This window comes from Mesoplodon bidens (genome assembly GCF_964165515.1).
Source record: "Mesoplodon bidens genome assembly, chromosome: 10".
In the NCBI taxonomy this organism is placed as follows: domain Eukaryota; kingdom Metazoa; phylum Chordata; class Mammalia; order Artiodactyla; family Ziphiidae; genus Mesoplodon; species Mesoplodon bidens.
The window spans coordinates 69,826,983-69,852,772 of record NC_138172.1 but is presented as its reverse complement, the minus strand read 5'-3'; the positions used below and the strand labels follow the sequence as shown (position 1 = coordinate 69,852,772).

Genomic DNA, 25,790 nt, shown 5'->3' with positions numbered 1-25,790 from the left:
ATTCTGCCATTGGAGCTTGAAAGCAGCTGCCAATAGTTAAGTAAATTAATGAGGTAACTGTTCCAATGAAACTTTACAGACACTGAAATTTGAATTTCATATAATATTCACAGAATTATTCTCTTCTGCAATGATTTTAAAACATAAAATGATTCTTATAAAAAATTTCTTAGTTCTTTGGCTAGATTTAGCTCTGAGGAGCAGTTTGTCGACCTACTCCCTAAGCCATCCTTTGTGTATTAATAGATTAACTTCTCTCTTACGCATGCAGAATGATACTAATTACACACCATACTACAGAGAATTGAGAAATAGACAGTCACTCAAATCATTTTTTGCATGTCTGTAGTGCTCTGATTGTCTAATAGAATAATACTGTCTAGTATGAAACTAACTGATGAGATTTTGTTAGCACTTGTTAACTTGGGCAAATAACTTTACACAAGTTAAAAGTTACTCTTCTTAAAGTCTCAAAATATAAAAAGGAACTTTCACATCCAGTATATTGTCGATTGATAACAGAAATCAAACTGTTGCAAATTAAATCTCTGGTTAATATACTGCTAGAAATAATAAAGAAATTCCTTTAGTAAAGGCCAGAATTCAATTATCATCTTTCAATCCATTTTGTATCTTCAGATCCTGTTTCTTCTTAAAACAGAACCTACCTGAATAAAAATCACAAGCATACATTACAGGATTGTCTCAGACAATTAAGTAACGAGATGAGTCCTAGCTCCACCTCTTTCTAGATGAGTGAACTTGAGCAAGTTCCATACTCTCTTTACTCATCTGTTAAGCAGAGGAAATATCTGCAACCCTCCAAGAGAAGTCAAAAGTATACAATTAAACTTAGGCAGAACAGTTTGTATAGTGCTATAGAAATATCAGTTGGCATTATTACGTGCTCAGTAACTTTCTTCATATTATCATCTACTTTTTTTATAACACTCCAGTGTTAGTTTCTGCTAAGCCTCAGGTTTAGTGGAATATTGTGCACCTAGTAGTACATTTCATTCAACACATTAAATTTAAGCAAAGAATAAGCAATAAAGATAACTGAGATGGTGTCAGCACTCAAACAGTTTAGAATGAACGCAAACACGTATACATGATAAGTCAGTGCTGTAAGAGAAACAAATGAAAACCAACATGAATACTGTGGAATGAGAAAAAGTTTCACAGGTAGTTAATAAGGGCCTGGGTATGTGATGGGAGAGATACTGTAACAGAGGGAACTGCAAAAGCACAGATACAGAGGGGTAAGAGAACACTCCACACACCCCAGAATGCAGGGCAGTTCAAGTTCTAAAACAAATTACAAAAGAAGAATTTCATTTTTAAAATCCAACCAGGAAAAGAAAAACCTTCCCATTAAGTCTCTAAAAAGTACGCATCTTGAAGGATAAGCAAGGGGGCTCATTTTAAGCCAAAGAGTTGGAAAAATTATGAACCATGCTAGCTTCAACCCACTTCATCATCATTTCTCAAAGCATTTTACAATGTCTAAGAGGATATATTTAGAGGGGACTGAGTTACAGGAAAGGGATGTCTGGCCTAGCAAGTCTCTGAGGAAGTGGGGACTGGCATACCTGTCTCCCTTGATGACACATGCAATATATCAACCTGCTTCAAAAACCATTTTCTTAAATTCTGCAAGTTATCACCGTTCTCAGTAAGAAAAAGCAATACAGCAATTCTTAAAAGAATAAGTTACATATGTTTCCTCAAGGGGAGTGGGGACTAGGAAATCTTACGTTCTTCCTCTAGAGTTTATTTTCTTACTTACATCATTTAAAACCTTTCCCGTAAACAAATTTTATTCATGTTTTCTACCCCTTTACCACCAACAAAATTAATTTACCTTGGAACTGTGCCTAAGCATGGTAAATTTTAACCCAGAAGACTAATGAGTAATAAGAAGGGTGTCCTGTAACTATTACCTCTCTCTCTCAAGATTGCCACTGCATCAGCCACACCACCAGTAGAAGATTAAAGATGGCCCCCAACTCTCTGCTAGGCCTCTGACTGAGAGATGCAGTCCAGTCCTCATCCCCACTCCCGCCCTCTTGAATCTGGGCAGGTAACTGCTTTGACCATTACAATATGGAAGAAGTGATGCTACACCAGTTTCCAGATGAGTCTGTCAACTGTGAGAAATAATAATAAATTTCTTTGTGTGTGTGTGTGTGTGGTACGCGGGCCTCTCACTGCTGTGGCCTCTCCCGTTGCGGAGCACAGGCTCCTGACGCGCAGGCTCAGCAGCCATGGCTCACGGGCCTAGCCGCTCCGTGGCATGCAGGATCCTCCCGGACCGGGGCACGAACCCGTGTCCCCTGCATCGGCAGGCGGACTCTCAACCACTGCGCCACCAGGGAAGCCCTAAATTGCTTTTTTAAGGCCCTAAATTTTAGAGTAGTTTGCTAAGAAGCACCAGATAACTGGAACAGTAACCATGTCGCAGCTCCAGCTTTCAGGGCTTTCACCACACCACAACCAAAATACTGTTTCACTTATAAAAGGAAATAAAAACTCAGAAGTTACAACATATTGGACAGGTTTCTAACAGAATATGCTGTCAACTCTCAGAGCATAAAAAACATGACCGAAGTGTCCTAATTCCTCCTTAGAAATGCAAAATGACCTAACATCAGTCAAGTTCCTCTGAAAGGTTATAAAAATCAAACTCCTTGAGTATACCCAAGTGATGCAATGATTCTTTACACCAAAGAAAACCCTCTGGTCTGGAAGGTTAGGTACCAGGAAGTAGTCATCTCCGGAAAGTAGTATTTAAAAAGGAAGTGGGGCCTTTTTCACAATGGGTTTGCCACCAGGACACAGGTGTCGTGAAAAACACCGCTAAACCTAAGCAAAAATGGGAAAGGAGAAGACCCACATCAACATCGTTGTCATTGGACACGTAGATTCGGGGAAGTCTACCACTACTGGCCATCTGATCTACAAATGTGGTGGGATCAACAAGAGAACCATCGAAAAGTTCGAGAAGGAGGCTGCCAAGATGGGAAAGGGCTCCTTCAAGTATGCCTGGGTCTTGGACAAACTGAAAGCTGAACGCGAGTGTGGTATCACCACTGATATCTCCCTATGGAAATTCAAGACCAGCAAATACTATGTGAACATCACTGATGCCCCAGGACACAGAAACTTCATCAAAAACATGACTACAGGCACATCCCAGGCTGATTGTGCTGTCCTGATTGGTGCTGCTGGTGTGAATCTAAAGCAGGTATTTCCAACAATGGGCAGGCCCATGAGCATGCCCTTCTGGCCTACACTCTGGGTCTGAAACTAACTGTTAACAAAATGGATTCCACTGAGCCACCCTACAGCCAGAAGAGATATGAGGAAACTGTTAAGGAAGTCAGCACCTATATTAAGAAAATTGGCTACAACCCTGACACAGTAGCATTTGTGCCAATTTCTGGCTGGAATGGTGACAACATGCTGGAGCCAAGTGCTAACATGCCGTGGTTCAAGGGATGGAGAGTCACCCGTAAAGATGGCAATGCCAGTGGAACCACAATGCTTGAAACTCTGGATTGCATCCTGCCACCAACCTGCCCAACTGACAAGCCCTTGCCTTTGCCCCTCCAGGACGTCTACAAAATTGGTGGCATTGGCACTGTCCCCGTGGGTCGAGTGGAGACGGGTGTTCTCAAACCTGGCATGGTGCTCACCTTTGCTCCAGTCAATGTGACAATTGAAGTGAAATCTGTTGAAATGCACCGTGAATTTTTGAGTGAAGCCCTTCGTTGGGACAACGTGGGCTTCAATGTCAACAACGTGTCTGTCAAAGATGTTCATCGTGGCAATGCAGCTGGTGACAGCAAAAATGACCCACCGACGGAAGCAGCTGGCTTCACAGCTCAGGTGATTATCTTGAACCACCCAGGCCAAATCAGTGGTGGATATGCACCTGTGCTGGATTATCACACAGCTCACATTGCTTGCAAGTTTGCTGAGCTGAAGGAGAAGACTGATCGTCGTTCTGGGAAAAAGCTGGAAGATGGCCCCAAATTCTTGAAATCTGGTGATGATGCCATCATTGATATGGTTCCTGGCAAACCCATGTGTGTTGAGAGCTTCTCTGACTATCCTCCTCTGGGCCATTTTGTTGTTCGTGACATGAGACACACGGTTGCTGTGGGTGTCATCAAAGCAGTGGACAAGAAGGCAGCCGGAGCTGGCAAGGTCACCAAGTCTGCCCAGAAAGCTCAGAAGGCTAAATGAATATTATCCCCAATACCTGCCACCCAAGTCTTAATCAGTGGTGGAAGAACGGTCTCAGAACTGTTTGTCTCAATTGGCCATTTAAGTGTTAATAGCGAAAGACTGGTTAATGATAATAATGCATCGTAAAACCTTCAGAAGGAAAGGAGAATGTTTTGTGGACCATTTGTTTTGTGCAAGGCAGTTTTATTAGTTTTTAAAATCAGTACTTTTTAATGGAAACAACTTGACCAAAACTCTGTCACAGAATTTGAGACCTATTAAAAAAGTTTAATGAGAAAAATAAAAAAAAGGAAGTGGGTAAGAAACAACTTTCGTTTTATGCTATATACAACTCTGACTTGCTTAAAATAAGCATGTAACACTTTTAAGTTTTTTTTTTTTTTTTTTTTTTTTTTTTTTTTTTTTTGCGGTACGCGGGCCTCTCACTGTTGTGGCCCCTCCCATTGCGGAGCACAGGCTCCGGACGCGCAGGCTCAACGGCCATGGCTCACGGGCCCAGCCGCTCCGCGGCACATGGGATCTTCCCGGACCGGGGCGTGAACCCGCGTCCCCTGCATCGGCAGGCGGACTCTCAACCACTGCGCCACCAGGGAAGCCCAACTTTTAAGTTTTTAAAAAGATACTTCCTTTGAAAAAAACCAAACCATTGTAGTCATAACAACTTTTAAATGTCTTTTTGGTGCACTAAGATGATGGCAATGCCATTCTTAGCTATGCTTTCACAGAATGAAAGATGGTATCAGCCCCCAAACAGATACCTATTTTTAACAATGAGTAGACCCTGGGCTCTAACTTATTTCTCTTTCTCATCCCACCAGCCACATTCTCCTGCACAGTATGGCATTTCCAGTTAGCACAGTGCCCAGCAAAGGGAGGAGGACTGTGAAAGTGGAAACTGCTTTGACTTCCTTCTTTCAAGCTCTGACGGGTACTAGGTAAAAGGAGAGCAGTTTCAGAACTTCCCCCCATGCCTCCAGCAACTCTGTGCTAGGCCTCCTTGCAAACCATTTCCCATGGTGTTCTCCTCTTGAGGCCTCTGCCATACTCCCAAACCCCCAAAAGTTAGCAACACGGCTGGATGCATATGAAAAAGATTGGCAAAAAGTCAAATCAGAAAGATGAGGGACTGAAAAAAAAGGAAAATAGTTTCTCCCCTGAATATCTTTAAGTTTTCATAAACTATCCATATCTCTAACCTCTTCTCTTTAGACCAATTCCTTGTTCCTAAGAAATTCCGTCAGGAAACAGATAAAGGAAAGATGAAATTCAGAACATTTTGCTCTGCTTTTGGTTATTAATGTCAAGTAAAGAACCAAGGTGGAAAGTAAATAACCACAAGAAAAGTTACAAGTTTTTGAAATTATCACAGGTTTTGTTAGGTTCTTCTCTGACTTATCATTGAGCGTTGAGGACTCACTGTTAGCTATAAGCACTTGCAAGGGCCCTTCCCAACCCTCAGTTTATCAGCAGATTCCCTAAAAGGATAGAAACAAAGGTTCAGCAAGTTCCAACTACCAATATTTCTTCCGAAACATCATTTATTAGAGTCTTATGATCTCAGATTCAACTTATTCCACTTACTAAACCCTAATATTCCAATTTAGTTTCTCTCAGAGGAAAATACACAATACACAAATCAAGATAAAATATGAACTGATAAATGAGTTCTATAAAAACCTGATAAATGTCTAAGTACAGTTTAGCAAATTTAGATGTTAAAAAAAAGATTAGTTAAAAATGACCAAAGGATCACCCATGCTAAATACATTAATAATACAGAGCAACTTGGAGAGCAAGAGACTGAGGAGAGGGAATCATGTAGTGTTATTTTTAAAGCAGTATAACACGTGCAAAGTTAAGAGATAATCTTATTACACCCAGCATCAGTAAGACATCTATTAACTTTTGGGATATGTTCCAATCCTTTTTTTTTTTTTTTTTAAGAAACTACAAGGATCTACACTGATGGTAGAAAAATTATCAGAGCTTTGTGTTAAAGAAACATGGGATGTCTGATCCAGAGAAGAAAAGGAAAAGAGGTCTCGTTTACCAAAGATTGTTGGATATATTAAAGGTTTTTTTAATGAGGAAAATGCCAAGTAACTGCAAAACAGGCTCAAATGTCAAGTCATTAGGCAAACACGGTCTCTGAACAAGAATACAGTGGACCACAAAGTTCCCAAAACAAAACTGTGATATTAGCTCTCAGTGTTGCCTTTGGCTTCAGGGAGACAGGCAGGATTTTACAAAATTGGACCACAAGTGAGGACAGGCACACTTTTGTTTAAAAAGCCAATCACCTTAATAGTCAGTAGACAGTGGGATAAAGGCACTAAGATTTAAAAAAAATCATCCCCTAGTAGAAATCAACACATAATTGATCAGACACGGTTTTGCAACCGGGGTGCACAAAGGGCTAGGGTATCTCACAAACTGTACCTAAAATCAAATCAAGGCAACTAGAAAAAAACTAGGCTGGAATACAAAGTTACCTAAGAAAATTACAATCAATTCTAGCCCATTTCCTGATGTCAGGTAAGAATGCTTGCTGATAAGTGACTTTTGTAGTTATAATTTAAAAAGCAAATTAGGGTATCTATAAACAGGAGAACAGAGAAACAAAATAGTGGTATATTCACACAACAGAAACTATTAAAAAGTACACAATAAAAAGGAACAAACTACTGATATACCCAAGATTGATGAATATCAAAAACATTACACTGGGGCTTTCCTGGTGGCGCAGTGGTTGAGAGTCCACCTGCTGATGCAGGGGACACGGGTTCGTGCCCCGGTCTAGGAAGATCCCACATGACGCAGAGTGGCTGGGCCCGTGAGCCATGGCCTCTGAGCCTGCGTGTCCGGAGCCTGTGCTCTGCAACGGGAGAGGCCACAACAGTGAGATGTCCGCGTACCGCCAAAAAAAAAAAAAATTACACTGAGTCAAGGAAGCCTTACAAAGAGTACATACCATGTGATTCCATTTACATGACTTCCAAATCAGGCAAAACCGATGTACAGTAGGAAAAAAATTTTTCCCAGGGAGTAGAATGACTGGAAAGAAACATGAGGGAACTTTTCACAGTGAGAGTACAATATAATATAGTATATACAGTATGATATATATCTTGATAGAGGTTTGGGTTACACAGATAAGTGCATGTGTCAAAACTTATCAAACAATATACTTAAGATTTTCTGTTTTCCACTCTAAACTGTACTTCAAATTTTTTTAAAAGTTAAAAAAAAGTTAATAATATGCATATTGAAATATTTGGGGGTAAATGTACCGATGTCTGCAATTTACTTGGAAAATAAAAAAAGATAGCAGAATAGAAAGTAAATAAAGCAAAATATTACAGAATCTGGGTGGTAGGTAAACAGGTGTACAATTTGTGTACAATTCTTTCAATTTTTGTTTTTCATGATAAATACAATTATTTCATGATAAAATGTTAGGGAAAAAAAGAAAATTTGATATTAGAAAAACAGTCTCTTTCCATTAAGCTATTACTCAAAGAATTAAGGCTCATTTGGAGCCTCTCTTTGGAATAGGGACTATCATTACCCACCTTCATTACTGGAGTAAAATATTTACTCAAGACCATCCAGTTCCCTCTGTGCTGATTCTTCTATCACCCAACAAACTTCTAACCAATTACTGTTCCTCAAGTACCCTGAATTCACAAAAGGGATGCTCTGGACTAAGGCAAACATATAAAAGCATTATAGTCACAGATGAAGTACAGCCTAAAAAGCTTTTAATCAATTGGTTCCGTGCTTTATTAATGTAATTAATCTTCCTCTTATCTCTGGTTTTTCTAATCAACCGGTCTCTTATGAGTCTAGTTAGCATAATTACCTCCCCAAAAGTCTTAGGAAACCTTCAATATAAGTTTCTAGTTTTGGAAGCAAAGGACTAGGCCACAGACAGCAATGTCTCAAAAACAGACACCAAGATATCCCTGTTGGCGCAGTGGTTAAGAATCCGCCTGCCAATACAGGGGACAGGGGTTCGATCCCTGGTCCAGGAAGATTCCACATGCCACAGAGCAACTAAGCCTGTGTGCCACAACTACTCAGCCTGTGCTCTAGAGCCCGCGAGCCAGAACTACCGAGCCCGTGTGCTGCAACTACTGAAGCCCACGCACCTAGAGCCCATGCTCTACAACAAGAGAAGCCACCACAATGAGAAGCCTGCACACCTCAATGAAGAGTAGCCCGCGCTCGCCACAACTGAAGAAAGCCCACGCGCAGCAACAAAGACCCAACGCAGCCAAAATTAGATTAATTTTTTTTAAAGTAAGTGTAAATTTGTAATTTAAAGGAAAAAAAAAAAAAAAAAAAAGGCAGCACCAACCTTGTGAAGGTAACCATGCCTGAAGCAGCCAGCTGGTTTTCTCACCTGTAAAATTCTGATATCTGTCCTGCCCAAAACAGGCTTGTGAGGATAAATAAGATAACATACATGAAAGCATTTTAAAAATAAAGTTCTACACAAGTGTTATATATTATTATGATTCCATGATGTAACTAACAACCTCTCAAAACCACCTGTGTTGCTGGACAAATAAGGAAAGAATTATTTAAACAGATTATTACCATAAAGGAATAAGGTCACTTAAGAGAACTTTCCAGTACAAACACCTGACCCACAGTGATTAGTGTTGACTCACAGATATCTCTATGAGTCAAGAACTACTACCCCCCCATTTACAACAGGTCTTTTTGTCTCACCCACATTCAAGTACACAAAGTAATAGGGGAGACAGACACTGTTGAGTTTAATAGCTTACTGGCATTTTTCTGGGAGTGCTACTAAATACCTCTTGCAAATCCAAGGTTCACAACACTACTAAACAATTAAAAAGGCCCTAATTCAAGCAGCTGTCACCAAGTAAACTATCTTGTCCATTTCAAACAGATTCCCCATGAAGATCAGCAGCACCACCTAAGGCTTTATATCACGACCTCATCGTGGTTTTGAAAATAAATTTCTCCTAATCCCTACAGCTACTCAACAGATTCAGCATAACTTTAAGATTATTCATTTCAGGCTATCATCAAAAAGTCTACAAACAATACATGCTGCAGAGGATGTGGAGAAAAGGGAACCCTTGTGTTAGTGGGAATATAAATTTGTGTAGCCACTGTGGAAAACAGTACAGAGGTTCCTTAAAAAATGAAAAGTAGGGACCTCCCTGGTGGCACAGTGTTAAGAACCCGCCTGCCAATGCAGGGGACATGGGTTCGAGCCCTGGTCCAGGAAGATCCCACATGCCACAGAGCAACTGAACCCAGGTGCCACAACTACTGAGGCTGCATTCTAGAGCCTGCGAGCCACAACTACTGAAGCCCATGCACCTAGAGCCCATGCTCCGCAACAGAAGCTAACGCAATGAGAAGCCCACGCACCGCAACAAAGAGCAGCCCCCGCTTACTGCAACTAGAGAAAGCCCACGCACAGCAACAATGACCCAATGCAGCCAAAAATAAATTAATTAAAATAAATTTTAAAAAATAAAAGTACAACTACCATATGATCCAGCAATTCCAATTCTCGCTATACAGTGGGAAAAAATGAAAACTTCAATTCGAAAAAATCCATGCACCCCAATGTTCATAGCAGCACTATTTATAGCTGCCAAGACATGGAAGCCACCCAAGTACCCATCAACAGAAGATTGGCCTAAGAAGATGTGATATATATATATATATATATACACACATATATATACACATACATATATTATATATATATATAAAATATATTTGTATATATGTAATGAAACATTACTCAGCCATAAAAAAATACTGCCATTTACAGCAACATGAATGAACCTAGAGAATAAGTCAGAGAAAGACAAATAAATATGATATCATTTATATGTGGAATCTAAAAAAATAATACAAATGAATCAATATACAAAACAGAAACAGACTCACAGAAAACAAACTTACGTTACCAAGGGGAGGCAGGGGGAAGGACAAATTAGGAATATGGGATTAACAGATATTTTATATTTAAAATAGATAACCAATAAGATTTACTATATAGCACAGGGAATTATACCCAATACCTTATAATAACCCATAATGAACATAATCTGCAAAATAAACAAAAAAAGATTATTCATTCAAATGGGAAATAGTACCATACTTGAAGACAGGGTCATCTGCAGAAAACTGAGACATACTTAAGAGTACAATTTCTCTCCCTCTCAAAAAAAAAAAAAAATTCTCTCCCTCTCTTTTTTTTAAAGTAGTGATTGAAGAAGAAAAAATAAACTTTCTTTTAAAAATTTTAGTTTAAGCCTAGAATTCTAGGCTCAAAGTTTATAATCACCACATACCCTGTGGACAAAAGAAACAAAAAGAAAAAGGGGCTGATTAAAGTTTATCCCAAGGCCTTCATCATTCATTATTTACTGATTAGTTATAATGTGCTCACCACCATTATAAATTACAAAAGATACAAAAATGTATCCTTTATACAACCTTATAATAACAGAAATCTGGTAAGAGGCAGGAAATGCATACTAATTCCCTTGGCCAATTTTTCCAAGGGTCAACAAAGGCTCTTCTTTGTCCCACAAGCAATTCAACTGTACAAAAAAAATTAAAAATAAAGATGAAAATATTTAAACACTTGCTCTTCAACACAGCAATGACCCACCTAAAACAAGAGTTAACAAATTGTGGACATAAGTTATCTTTCATATCAGAATCTGAATACAAAATACCATTTAAAGCTCTTTTTTGATTCAGCAGGGCTCCCACAAAACACACATTTAAAAGCCAAGCCCAGCCAAAGTCCTTGTAACATTTGGGAGGGAAAGTCTAAATTTCAAATGTTTAAATGGAAGAAAAGATAGCATGCTATATGTGAATAGAATGTGACAAATATTAAATGAAGTCCAGCTACTTGCATTTAACCTTCTATGTAAAGGAATTACCGCTACTTACCAAGTAGTTTAGAGTGGGAGTGTAGCATAGTGAGAGGAATACAAGCTCTGAAGAGTCAGGCCACTGATTTGCTATGCAAAATCTTGGAAAACTGACTAAGCTTCAATTTCCTTGACTGTAAAACAGGAAACCACTATTTCACAACCACACAATTCCTATGAGGATTAGGAAAATAATACATATAAAGTGACAGTCATCCTGTAAATGGTAGCAACTGTTACTGCTTCCAGTATTAATGTACATTTGAGCTAATACCTTAAAAAAAAAAAAGACTGAAACAAAAAGAAATTAGAAAATACTCTGAGACGAAAACAATACATCAAGATTTACAGGATGCAGTTAAGGGAGTGCTTAGAGGGAAATTTATACCTGTCTATGCCTATATCAAAAAGAAGAAAGATCTCAAATCAAACTAATCTTCCACCTTAAAACACGAGAAAAAGAACAAATTAAACGTAAAGAAAGCAGAAGAAATGAAATAATAAAGCTGAACAGAAAGTAATGCTATAAAAAAAGACAAAAACTATACAGTAAGTGAAATTAAAAGTTGGTTCTTTGAAAAAAATCAACAAAACTGACGAACTTTTAGCTGGACTGACCAAGAAAAAACAGAGAGAAGACCCAAACTATTGAACTCAGGAATGAAAGACGACATCACAACCAATGCTACAGATAATTAAAAAGATATAAGGGAAGATGACTTTGATGAAATAGATAAATTTCTAGAAAAACACAAAGTACTAAAACTCACAAGAAACATTAGAGAATCTGAACAGGCCTACAAGTAAGGAGATGGAATTGGTAATTTTAAAACTTTCCACAAAGAAAAGCCCAAGCACAGATGGATTCACTGATGAATTTTAACAAATATTTAAAGAAAAATGAATACCAATTCTTCACACTCTTCCCAAAAAATGGAAGAGGAGGGAACACATCCCAATTCATTCTATGAGCTCAGTATTACCCTGATACCAAAATCAGACAAAGATATCACAACAAAACAAAACTAGAAGTCAAAATATCATATAGTCACAGAAATCCTCAGTAAAATACTAGCAAACCAAATCCAGCAACAAGTAAAAAGGATTATACACTAAAACCAAACAGGATTTATCCCAGGAATGCAAGGCTGGTTTAGCATCAGAAAATTAACCAAACTAATAGATCATGTAGTGAAAGATTAAAGGACAAAAAACCACATGACAGTCTCAATTAGACACAGAAAAAGCACTGGACCAAATCCAATACCCCTTCATGAAAATAAAGAAATAAATAAACTCAACAAACTAAGGATACAAAGGAACTTCTTCATCCTGATGAAAGGGATTTACCAAAAAGCTTAAATCATCACCACTGCTAACTTCATTACTTAATGGTGAAAGACTGGAAGCTCCCCCCATAAGATCCAGAACAAGACAAGGATGTCTGCTTTCATCATTTCTATTTAACCTTGTATTACAAGTTCTTGGCAGGGCAATTAAGCAAGAAAACGAAATAAAAGGCATCCAGATTGGGGGGAAAAAAGAAGTAAAACTATCCCTATTTGCAGATGACATGATCTTGTATATAGAAACATCCTAAGGAATTCACTACAGAATTACTGGAGCTAAGAAGTTCAGCAAGTTTGCAGGATACAAGAACAATACACAAAAATCAATTGTATTTCTATATGCTATCACTGCACAATCTGAAAATGAGTATCAAAACAAATAAAACGGGCTTCCCTGGTGGCGCAGTGGTTGGGAGTCCGCCTGCCGATGCAGGGGACACGGGTTCGTGCCCCGGTCCAGGAGGATCCCACATGCCGCGGAGCGGCTGGGCCCGTGAGCCATGGCCGCTGAGCCTGCGCGTCCGGAGCCTGTGCTCCGCAACGGGAGGGGCCACAACAGTGAGAGGCCCACGTACCGCAAAAAAAAAAATAAATAAAAAAAATAATAATAATAAAACAGGTATAAATTTAACAAAGAAGTGCAAGCCTTCTATACTGAAAACTATAAAACATTGTTGAAAGAAACTGAAGACATAGGACTTCCCAGGTGGTCCAGTGGTTAAGACTCTGCCTTCCAATGGAGGGGGCATGGGTTCAATCCCAGGGAACTAAGATCCCACATGACACGTGGTGCGGCCAAAAACAAAGTAAAAGAAATTGAATACAGAGATAAATGAAAAGATATCCCAACATTCAAGTGTAGGGAGACTAAATACTGTTAACATGGCAACAGTCCCCAAATTAACCTAAGAGATGCAATGCAATCCCTTATCAAATTCCTAGCTGGTTTTGCAGAAATTGACAAGCTGATCCTAAAATTCATATGGAAATGCAAAGGACCCAAAATACTCAGAATAATCTTGATAAAGAAGAACAAAGTTGGAGGAATCACACTTTCTGATTTCAAAACTTACTAGAAAATAAGTATTCAAGACAGTGGGATACAGGCATCAATGGAATAAAACTGTGAGCCCAAAAGTAAACTTTTACATTTACAGTTAACTGATTTTTGACAAGGGTGCCAAGACAATTCAATGGGGAAAGAATAGTTTTTTCAACAAATTGTGTGGGGGCAATCAGATTACCCACATGCAAAAGAATAAAGGAGGAACCCTGTCTCACACTATATACAAAAATTAACTCAAAATGGATCAACAATTTAAACAAAACAGCTAAGACTTTAAGACATAATTTTAATGATACAACATAGTTGTAAATCTTCATGATCTTGGATCAGGCAACATTTTCTTAGATATGACATCAAAGACACAAGCACCCAGAAAAAAAAGATAAATTGGACTTTATCAGAATTAAAAACTTCTGTGCCTAAAAGGGCAGTATCTCAAAAAAAGTGAAAAACCACCTACAGAACAGGAGAAAGTATATGTAAATCATATATCTGCTAAGGGACTAGTAACCAAAATATATACCAATAAAAAAAGGTTTATAAGTCAACAATAAAAACACATAACCCGATTTAAAAATGGACAAAGGCTTGAACAAACATTTCTCCAAAGAAGATATACAAATGGCCAAGAGGCACATGAAAAGATGTTCAATATCATTAGTCATTAGCAAAAGCAAATCAAAACCACAATGAGATGCTATTTCATACCCACTACGATGGCTATAATCAAAAAGATGGGCAAGGATATGGAGACACTGGAACCCTCATACGTTGCTGGTGGGAATGTAAAATGGTGCAGCCACTCTGGAAAACGATATGGCAGTTACTCAAAAAGTTAAACATCTAATTACCATATCACCCAGCTTCCCCTCCTAGGTATATATCCAAGAAATTGAAAACAGGTGTTCAAACAAAAACTTGTACACAAATGTTCATGGCATTATTCATACTAGCCAAAAAGTGATAATAACCCACAATGTCCATCAACTGATGAGTGGATAAACAAAATGTGGTATACCGGGACTTCCCTGGTGGTGCAATGGTTGGGAATCCGCCTGCCAATGCAGGGGACACGGGTTCGAGCACTGGTCCAGGAAGATCCCACATGCCGTGGGGCAGCTAAGCACATGCGCCACAACTACTGAGCCTGTGCTCTGGAGCCCACAAGCCACAACTACGGAGTCCGTGGGCCACAACTACTGAGGCCTGCATGCCTAGAGCCCGCCCACCGCAACGAAGATTAGCCCCCGCTCTCCGCAACTAGAGAAAGCCCACGCGCAGCAACGAAGACCCAACGCAGCCAAAAATAAATAATTTTTTTTTAAATGTGGTATACCCATACAAAGGAATATTATTCAACCATAAAAAGAAATGAAGTACTAATACATGCTACAACACAGATGAAACTTAAAACCATTCTACTAAGTGAAAGAAGGCAGACACAAAAGGCCACATATTTTATGATTCCATTTATATAAAATGTTCAGAACTGGCAAATCAATAAAAACAGAGTTAGATTTGTGACTGCCAGAGGGAAAGAGCAATGTGGAGTGACTGCTAATGGGTACATGATTTCTTTTTGAAGTAAAAATTTTCTGGAGCTTGATGGTGGTGACACCTGCACAACTTTCTGAATATACTAAAAATCACTAAATTGTACACTTTTAAAGGATGGATTTTAAGGTATGTGAATTGTACTTTCTGTGTTCAATAATGTAATATTAAGGCCATATTCAAAAATTTTCAATCTCTTAACTAGAAAATGATAATCCCAAAGTTTTAGCTAAAACAAATGGCAGCAGCAGCACTTCAAACATGCATGAAATTCTGAGCCAGATCAAGCACCACCTTTCTAATCTTTCTGGGTTAAAATACTGCAAGTTGTCCTTGTCTGCAGATCCAGCCAATGTCCTGGACCTTCTTGTCAGTCTCCATGTTGTAAAGCAGCGGGGAGTCAAAACAGCTTCAGGCTGGGATATTCTAAAATCCAGCAACAGCAAGTTGCCAATATACTTATGAGACTATTAAACCATAACCATATAATTTTAAACAAATTTAAAGTGTATCTTTGTGTATTTACCATTAACACATATTTAACATTAACGTACTTACCATTAACACAAAAGTATACAACTGTACTTTAATAAGAGCTCATCTAAAAATTCAAATGACCCAACTGTCCTTGATCACAGAATTCAAATGCTGAAATGCTTAAAATTCCTTAAAATCATAATATAGCAGTCACATAGCTAAATAAACAGAAGACTTTATAGAAAATAACATGCAGCAAAATAGTATTTTCACAATACCTGAAAAAAGCAGTTTGACCTTAACTCTCAATCACACTATGTATGGACTAATATGTACTCTCTTCTGTGTCATACTGACACACAACCATAATAATGAGTAAAACAGTATAAATCAGTATCAGCCAAGAAGTGTGGGCCCTCATATTACTTCATACCTCACTTAATTTTTCCTAAATATATACTGAACTTCATTTTTAAGAAACAAATTTTACTAGCTCCCACATGATCAGTTTCTTTCTACGCCATCCCAACCTTTGGGCGGGAGCTGGGGTGGAAGAGAGAGAATATATTTATCTATTGTCTTCAGCAACATAGATGCACTTCAAAAATATAACATGCAGTTGGAAAGACTTCAGAAAAGACATCTAAATATTTACAAGGATGGAAGTGCAGACTAAACAGACTTCTTTCTAGAAAACCCAAAGCTGAGAAAGGAGGATTAAATCTATAAAATTAAGTAAAATATCAAGACAAGGGAGGTGAATGCAATCTTGTCCACCAGAAACTAAAGGACCTAAGAACAAGGTACCTCCTAAAATCTAAGATGTTGGAAGTTCAAGCTTTAGGTTTTTTAGAAATATAACCTAGATTAGGAACCAAGATGGCGGAGTAGAAGGACGTGCTCTCACTCCCTCTTGCGAGAACACCACAATCACAACTAGCTGCTGGACAATCATTGACAGGAAGGCACTGAAACTCACCAAAAAAGATACCCCACATCCAAAGAAAACCAAAAAGGCACAATGAGACAGTAGGAGGGGTGCAATCACAGTAAAAATCAAATCCCGTTACTGCTGGGTGGGTGACTCACAACACTTATACCACAGAAGTCCATCCACTGGAGCGAAGGTTCGGAGCCCCACGTCAGGTTCCCAAGCTGGGGATCGGGCAATGGGAGGAGGAATTCCTAAAGAATCAGACTTTGAAGGCTAGTGGGATTTGACTGCAGGACTTCGACAGAACTAGGGGAAACAGAGACTCCACTCCTGGAGGGCAAACACAAAGTAGTGTGTACATCGGGAACCATGGGAAGGAGCAGTGACACCAGGGGAGACTGAACCAGACCTACCTGCTAGTGTTGCAGGGTCTCCTGCAGAGGCGGGTGGTGGCTGTGGCTCACCATGGGGACAAGGACACTGGCAGCAGAAGTTCTGGGAAGTACTCCTTGGCATGAGCCCTCCCAGAGTCCGCCATTAGCCCCACCAAAGAGCCCAGGTAGGCTCCAGTGTTGGGCTGCCTCAGGTCAAACAACCAACAGGGAGGGAACCCAACCCCACCCATCAGCAAGGAAGAGAATTAAAGTTTTACTGAGCTCGGCCCACCAGAGCGACAGTCAGCTCTACCCACCACCAGTCCCTCCCATCAGGGAACTTGCACAAGTCTCTTAGATAGCCTCATCCACCAGAGGGCAGACAGCAGAAGCAAGAAGAACTACAATCCTGCAGCCTGTTGAACAAAAACCACATTCACAGAAAGACAGACAAGATGAAAAGACAGAGGGCTATGTGCCAGATGAAGGAACAAGATAAAACCCCAGAAAAACAACTAAATGAAGTAGAGATAGACAACCTTCCACAAAAATAATTCAGAATAATAGTGAAAAGATGCAGGACCTCGGAAAAGAATGGATGCAAAGATGGAGAAGATGCAAAAAATATTTAACAAACACCTAGGAGAATTAAAGAACAAACAAACAGAGATGAACAATACAATACACTAAAAGGAATCAATAGCAGAAAAACTGAGGCAGAAAAGCGGATAAGTGACCTGGAAGACAGAACGGTGGAATTCACTGCTGCAGAACAGAATAAAGAAAACAGAATGAAAACAAATGAAGACAGCCTAAGAGACCTCTGGAAAAACATTAAACACAACAACATTCGCATTATAGGGGTCCCAAAAGGAGAAGAGAGAAAGAAAGGACCCGAGAAAATACATGAAGAGATTACAGTCGAAAACTTCCCTAACATGGGAAAGGAAATAGCCACCCAAGTCAAGGAAGCACAGAGAGCCCCATACAGGAAAAACACAAGGAGAAACATGCTGAGACACACAGTAATCAAACTAGCAAAAATTAAAGACAAAGAAAAATTACTGAAAGCAGCAAGGGAAAAACGACAAATAACTTGCAAGGGAACTCCCATAAGGTTAACAGCTGATTTCTCAGCAGAAACTCTACAAGCCAGAAGGGAGTGGCATGATATACTTAAAGTGATGAAAGGGAAGAACCTACAACCAAGATTACTCTACCCAGCAAGGATCTCATTCAGATTCCATGGAGAAATCAAAAGCTTTACAGACAAACAAAAGCTAAGAGAATTCAGCACCACCAAACCAGCTCTACAACAAATACTAAAGGAACTTCTCTAAGTAGGAAACACCAGAGAAGAAAACGACCTACAAAAATAAACTCAAAACAATTCAGAAAATGGTCATAGGAACATACATATCAATAATTACCTTAAACGTGAATATATCAAGTGCTCCAAACAAAAGACACAGTCTTAGGGGCTTCCCTGGTGGCGCAGTGGTTGGGAGTCCACCTGCCAATGCAGGGGAGACGGGTTCGTGCCCCGGTCAGGGAAGATCCCACATGCCGCAGAGCGGCTGGGCCGGTGAGCCATGGCCGCTGAGCCTGCACGTCCGGAGCCTGTGCTCCGCAACGGGAGAGGCCACGGCAGTGAGAGGCCCGCGTACCGCAAAAAAAAAAAAGACACAGTCTTGCTGAATGGATACAAAAACAAGACCCATCTATATGCTGTCTGCAAGAGACCCATTTCAGACCTAAGGACACATACAGACTGAAAGTGAGGGAATGGAAAAGATATTCCATGCAAATGGAAATCAAAAGAAAGCTGGAGTAGCAATACTCATATCAGATAAAACAGACTTTAAAATAAAGAATGTTACAAGAGACAAGGAAGGACACTACATAATGATCAAGGGATCAATCCAAGAAAAAGATATAACAATTATAAATATTTATGCACCCAACATAGGAGCACCTCAATATGTAAGGCAACTGCTAACAGGTATAAAAGAGGAAATTGACAGTAACACAATGATAGTGGGGGACTTTAACACCTCACTTACCCCAATGCACGGATCATCCAAACAGACAATTGATAAGGAAACACAAGCTTTAAATGACACAACAGACCAGACAAATTTCATTGATATTTATAGGACATTCCAAGCAGAAACAGCAGATTACAGTTTCTTCTCAAGTGTGCATGGAACATTCTCCAGGATACATCACATCTTGGGTCACAAATCAAGCCACAGTAAATTTAAGAAAACTGAAATCATATCAAGCATCTTTTGTGACCACAATGCTATGAGATTAGAAATGAATCACAGGGAACAAAACGTAAAAAACACAAACACATGGAGGCTACACGTTACTAAATAACCAAGAGATCACTGAAGAAATCAAAGAGGAAATCAAAAAATACCTAGAGACAAATGACAAATAAAACATGACAATCCAAAACCTATGGGATGCAGCTAAAGCAGTTCTAAGAGGGAAGTTTACAGCTATACAAGCCTACCTCAAGAAACAAGAAAAATCTCAAATAAACAATCTAACCTGACACCTAAAGGAGCTAGAAAAAGAAGAACAAACAAATCACAAAGTTAGCAGAAGGAAAGAAATCATAAAAATCAGAGCAGAAATAAATGAAATAGAAACAAAGAAAAAAATGGCAAGAATCAATAAAACTAAAAGCTGGTTCTTTGAGAAGATAAACATAATTGATAAACCACTGGCAGGACTGATCAAGAAAAACAGGGAGAGGACTCAAATCAATAAAATTAGAAATGTAAAAAGAGAAGTTACAACAGACACCACAGAAATACAAAGCATCCTAAGACACTACTACAAGCAACTCTATGCTAATAAAATGAAGAAATGGACAAATTCTTAGAAAGGTATAACCTTCCAAGACTGAACCAGGAAAAAAATAGAAAATATGAACAGACCAATCACAAGTAATGAAATTGAAACTGTGACTAAAAACCTTCCAACAAACAAAAGTCCGGGAACAGATGGCTTCACAGGTGAATTCTATCAAACATTTAGAGAAGAACTAACACCTATCCTTCTCAAACTCTTCCAAAAAATTGTGAAGAAAGGAAATCTCCCAAACTCATTCTATGAGGCCACCATCACCCTGATACCAAAACCAGACAAACGTACTACAAAAAAAGAAAATTACAGACCAATATCACTGATGAATATAGATGCAAAAATCCTCAACAAAATACTAGCAAACAGAATCCAACAACACATTAAAAGGATCATACACCACGATCAAGTGGGATTTATCCTAGGGATGCAAGGAATCTTCAATATACGGAAATCAATCAACGTGATACACCATATTAACAAATTGAAGAATAAAAACCATAAGATCATCTCAATAGATGCAGAAAAAGCTTCTGACAAAATTCAACACCCATTTATGATAAAAACTCTCCAGAAAGTGGGCATAGAGGGAACCTACCTCAACATAACAAAGGCCATATATGACAAACCCACAGCAAACATCATTCTCAATGGTGAAAAACTGAAAGCATTTCCTCTAAGATGAGGAACAAGACAAGGATGTCCACTCTCACCACTATTATTCAACATAGTTTTGGAAGTCCTACCACCGCAATCAGAGAAGAAAAAGCAGTAGGATACAAAATTAATGCACAGAAATCTCTTGCATTCCTATACACTAATGATGAAAAATCTGAAAGAGAAATTAAGGAAACACTCCCATTTACCACTGCAACAAAAAGAATAAAATACCTAGGAATAAACCTAAGGAGACAAAAGACCTGTATGTAGAAAACCATAAGACACTGTTGAAAGAAATTAACGATGATAGCAACAGATGGAAAGATATACCATGTTCTTGGATTGGAAGAATCAATATTGTGAAAATGACTATACTATCCAAAGCAATCTACAGATTCAATGCAATCCCTACAAATTAGCAATGGCATTTTTTTACAGAACTAGAACAGAAAATGTTAAAATTTATATGGAGACACAAAAGCCCCCGAGTAGCCAAAACAGTCTTGAGGGAAAAAAACAGAGCTGGTGGAATCAGACTCCCTCACTTCAGACTATACTACAAAGCTACAGTAATCAAGACAATAAGGTACTGGCACAAAAACAGAAATACACATCAATGGAACAGGACAGAAAGCCCAAAGATAAACCCACACAACTATGATCAACTAATCTATGACAAAGGAGTCAAGGATATACAATGGAGAAAAGACAGTCTCTTCAATAAATCATGCTGGGAAAACTGGACAGCTACATGTAAAAGAATGAAATTAGAACGCTCCCTAACACCATACACGAAAATAAACTCAAAATGGATTAGAGACCTAAATGTAAGACCAGGCACTATAAAACTCTTAGAGGAAAACATAGAAAGAACACTCTTTGACATAAATCACAGCAAGATCTTTTTTGATCCACCTCCTAGAGTAATGGAAATAAAAACAAAAATAAACAAATGGGACCTAATGAAACTTAAAAGCTTTTGCACAGCAAAGGAAACTACAAACAAGACAAAAAGACAACCCTCATAATGGGAGAAAATATTTGCAAACGGATCAACGGACAAAGGATTAATCTCCAAAATATATAAACAGCTCATGTAGCTCTATATTAAAAAAACAAACAACCCAGTGTAAAAATGGGCAGAAGACCTAAATAGACATTTCTCCAAAGAAGACATACAGATGGTCAAGAAACACATGAAAAGCTGCTCAACATCACTAATTGTTAGAGAAATGCAAATCAAAACTACAATGAGGTATCACCTCACACCAGTTAGAATGGGCATCATCAGAAAATCTACAAACAAATGCTGGAGAGGGTGTGGAGAAAAGGGAACCCTCTTGCACTGTTGGTGGGAATGTAAATTGATACAGCCACTATGAAAAACAGTATGGAGGTTCCTTAAAAAACTAAAAATTGAATTACCATATGACCCAGCCATCCCACTACTGGGCATATACCCAGAGAAAACCATAATTCAAAAAGACACATGCAGGGCTTCCCTGGTGGCGCAGTGGTTGAGAGTCCGCCTGCCGCTGCAGGGGACACGGGTTCGTGCCCCGGTCCGGGAAGATCCCACATGCCGCGGAGCGCCTAGGCCCGTGAGCCATGGCCGCTGAGCCTGCGCGTCCGGAGCCTGTGCTCCACAACGGGAGAGGCCACAACAGTGAGAGGCCCATGTACCACAAAAAAAAAAAAAAAAAAAAAAAGACACATGCACCCCAATGTTCATTGCAGCACTATTTACAATAGCCAGGTCATGGAAGCAACCTAAATGCCCATCGACAGACGAATGGATAAAGAAGATGTGGTACATGTATACAATGGAATATTACTGAGCCATAAAAAGGAACGAAATTGGGTCACTTGTAGAGATGTGGATGGATCTAGAGACTGTCAAACAGAGTGAAGTCAGTCAGAAAGAGAAAAACAAATATCGTATATTAACACATATATGTGGAACCTAGAAAATGATAGAGATGAACCGGTTTGCAGAGCAGAAATTGAGACACAGAAGTAGAGAAAATACATATGGACACCAAGGGGGGAAAGCTGCAGATGGGTGAGGGTGGTGGTGTGATGAATTGGGAGATTGGGATTGACATGTATATACTGATGTGTATAAAATGGATGACTAATACAAACCTGCTGTATAAAAAAATAAATAAAATTAAATTTAAAAAATAGAACATGTCATGGGGTAAGGAAGTTAATTATCTAAAGTTCAGCATAGCTTTAATTTCTTTTCTTCCAAGTAAAATTCTATTTATTTCAAAATGTTATTATAGTACATTAATTTTTGTTCTATCCTTTTTTCTGCAAATAAATATTCTATGTCTAGAATAAAGCTATTAAAAATTAAATTTAAAAAATAATAAAATAAAAGATACAAAAAAGCAACAATAAACAAGTGGGACTACATCAAATTAAAAGGCTTCTTCTGCACAGCAAGGAAACCTTTAACAAAATGAAAAGGCAGGGCTTCCCTGGTGGCGCAGTGGTTGAGAGTCTGCCTGCCGATGTAGGGGACACGGGTTCGTGCCCCGGTCCGGGAAGATCCCACATGCCACGGAGCGGCTGGGCCTGTGAGCCATGGCCGCTGAGCCTGTGCGTCCGGAGCCTGTGCTCCGCAACGGGAGAGACCACAACAGTGAGAGGCCCGCATACCGCAAAAAAAAAAAAAAAAAAAAAAAAAGGCAATCTACAAATGGGAGAAAATATCTGCAAATCATATATCTGATAAGGGGTTAACATTCAAAATATATAGAGAACTCATAACTCACTATCAAAAAAACAATCCAATTAAAAATGGGCAGATCTGAACACTTTTCCAAAGAAGACATACAGATGGCCAACAGGTACATGAAAAGATGCTCCACATCACTAATCATCAGGGAAATGCAACTCAAAACCACAATGAGATATCACCGCACACCATTAAGAACGGCTATTATCACAAAGACAAGAAATATCAAATGTTGGCAAGGACATGGAAGAAAGGGAACCTTTGTGCACTGTTGGTGGGAATGTAAATTGGTGTAGCTGCTATGGAAAACAGCATGGAGGTTACTCAAAATATTAAAAAATTGATCTACCATATGATCCAGAAGAGAATGAAAACACTAATTCAGAAAGATATATGCACCCCATGTTCACTGCAACATTATTTACAACAGCCAAGCCATAGAAACAACCTAGATGTCCATCAATGGAGGAATGAACAAAGAAAATGTGGGGTGTATATATATATATGTATATATATACACACACATATATACACGCACATATATATATATATGTTATATATATACACACACGTATATACATACAATGAAATATTATTTGGCCATTAAAAAGAATGTAATCCTGCCACTTGCAACAACATGGATGGACCTTGAGGGCATTACGCTAAGTGAAAATAAGTCAGAGAGAGAAAGACAAATGCTATATGATCTTACTTATATGCAGAATCTTTAGGGAAAAGAAGGTCGCATATAGAGAACAGATTGGTGGTTGGCGGTGGCAGGAGGTGGGGCAGTGAAATGAGTGGGGGGGTCAAAAGGTGCAAACTTGCAGTTATAAAATGAATGTCATGGGACTGTATTGGACAGCATGGTGACTGTAGTTAATAATACTATATTACATATTTGAAAGTTGCTAAGAAAGTAGACCTTAAAAGTTCTCATCACAAGAAAAAAAAATTTTTTTTAAGTTGCTTGGCAAAGAGTCCTTCAGAATTTCACCTATTTTTATTTTTTTATTTCTTGGCTGCATTGGGTCTTCGTTGTTGCACACGGGCTTTCTCTAGTTGCGGCGAGTGGGGGCTACTCTTCATTGCGATGCACGGGCTTCTCATTGCCGTGGCTTCTCTTGTTGCGGAGCACGGGCTCTAGGCGCCCCGGGCTTCAGTAGTTGTGGCACGCGGGCACATTAGTTGTGGCTCGCGGGCTCTAGAGCACAGGCTCAGTAGCTGTGGTGCACAGGCTTAGCTGCTCCACAGCATGTGGTATCTTCCGTAACCAGAGATAGAACTTGTGTCCCCTGCATTGGCAGGCAGATTCTTAACCACTGAACCACCAGGGAAGTCCCGAAAAAAATTTTTGTAACTACGTATGGCGATGGATGTTAACTAGATGTTTTGTGGTGACCATTCTGCAATACCTACAAATATCAACTCATTACGTTGTACACCTGAAACTAATATAATATGATGTATCAATTACACCTCAATTTAAAAATACGATTAAAGTACACTGACATGCTATCTAATTCATCAAAATGTATACTCAACCTTTCTAAAACTAATCATTTCTTTCCCACAACATGCTCATCATCTTCCAGATGGAATCACTTCAACTTAAGAACTCCCAAAGTATAAACCTTCTTCTACCAAACCAAACTTCACACACCAGTGACAGACGGCATTAGTGCCTTCTTCTACAGTTTCACGATGGACTTAGAAATAAATGGATTCACAAACGACCTTTCAAAAGCTAACTAGTGTGTAGGCAGAACTTCTATACCCACCATATGTGACTGGCCATCTTTCACCCAGTTGCCCATGTCAGAAATCTTGCTGCCTCTCTTTTCCTTTCCACCCCCCTACCCCATCCCCCATCCAGTCTGTCTCTGCTCTTACACTCAAGCCCTCCTCTGCAGTCCCCACTGTCCCAGTGCTATGGAGTGAAATGTTTGTGCTCCCCCACCGGAATTCACATGTTGAATCCTAACGCCCAGTGTCATGGTATCTGGAGGTGAGGCCTTTGGGAAGCAATTAGATCATGAGGGCTCTGCTTAGATCATGGGATTAGTACCGTTATAAAAGAGGCTAGAGAGAGGTCTCTCATCCCTTCCACCACATAAGGTTATAATGAGAAGACAGCATCTATGAGGAAGCTGGCTCTCCTCAGACACCAAAGCCGCCGGAGCCGTGATCTTGGACTTCCAGCCTCCAGAACTGCGAGAAACAAATTTCTGTTGTTTATAAGCCACCAGTCTATGGTATTTTGTTATTACAGCCCAAATGGACTAGACTACCCACGTTTCAACCTACATTCATTCTCAGCTCTCCTACTACAGCATTCACTCAAGGTTACTTTATCTAGGGTTCACAGACTCTATAATCCACATACAGAAATGCATTTAGATCTAACTGGTTTCCTTTGTAATCCTAAGTAATTTATTTTATGCATTGTCCTGAAAAGGGGGCTGCAGTCTTCACCAGACTGCCAAAGACATCCACGGCCCAAAAAGGTTTAAGGGCTCTAACTGGACTCTGCTTCCATGCTTATACCCTCC

General features: G+C 39.2%; 2 protein-coding genes across 2 annotated transcripts in view; one reads left to right on the top strand and one right to left on the bottom strand.

Moving 5' to 3' along the window:
* Positions 1–25,790, bottom strand: part of ZFAND3 (zinc finger AN1-type containing 3) — a 343,937-nt gene that overhangs the window by 306,117 nt on the left and 12,030 nt on the right. The gene's annotated exons all lie outside the window — the stretch shown is intronic.
* On the top strand, positions 2,388–4,758 carry LOC308624386 (elongation factor 1-alpha 1-like). Its single transcript, XM_081247540.1, is given in 2 exon segments — positions 2,388–3,233; positions 3,236–4,758. Coding segments are annotated over 2 exon segments (1,374 nt in total). The 5' UTR covers positions 2,388–2,875; the 3' UTR covers positions 4,252–4,758.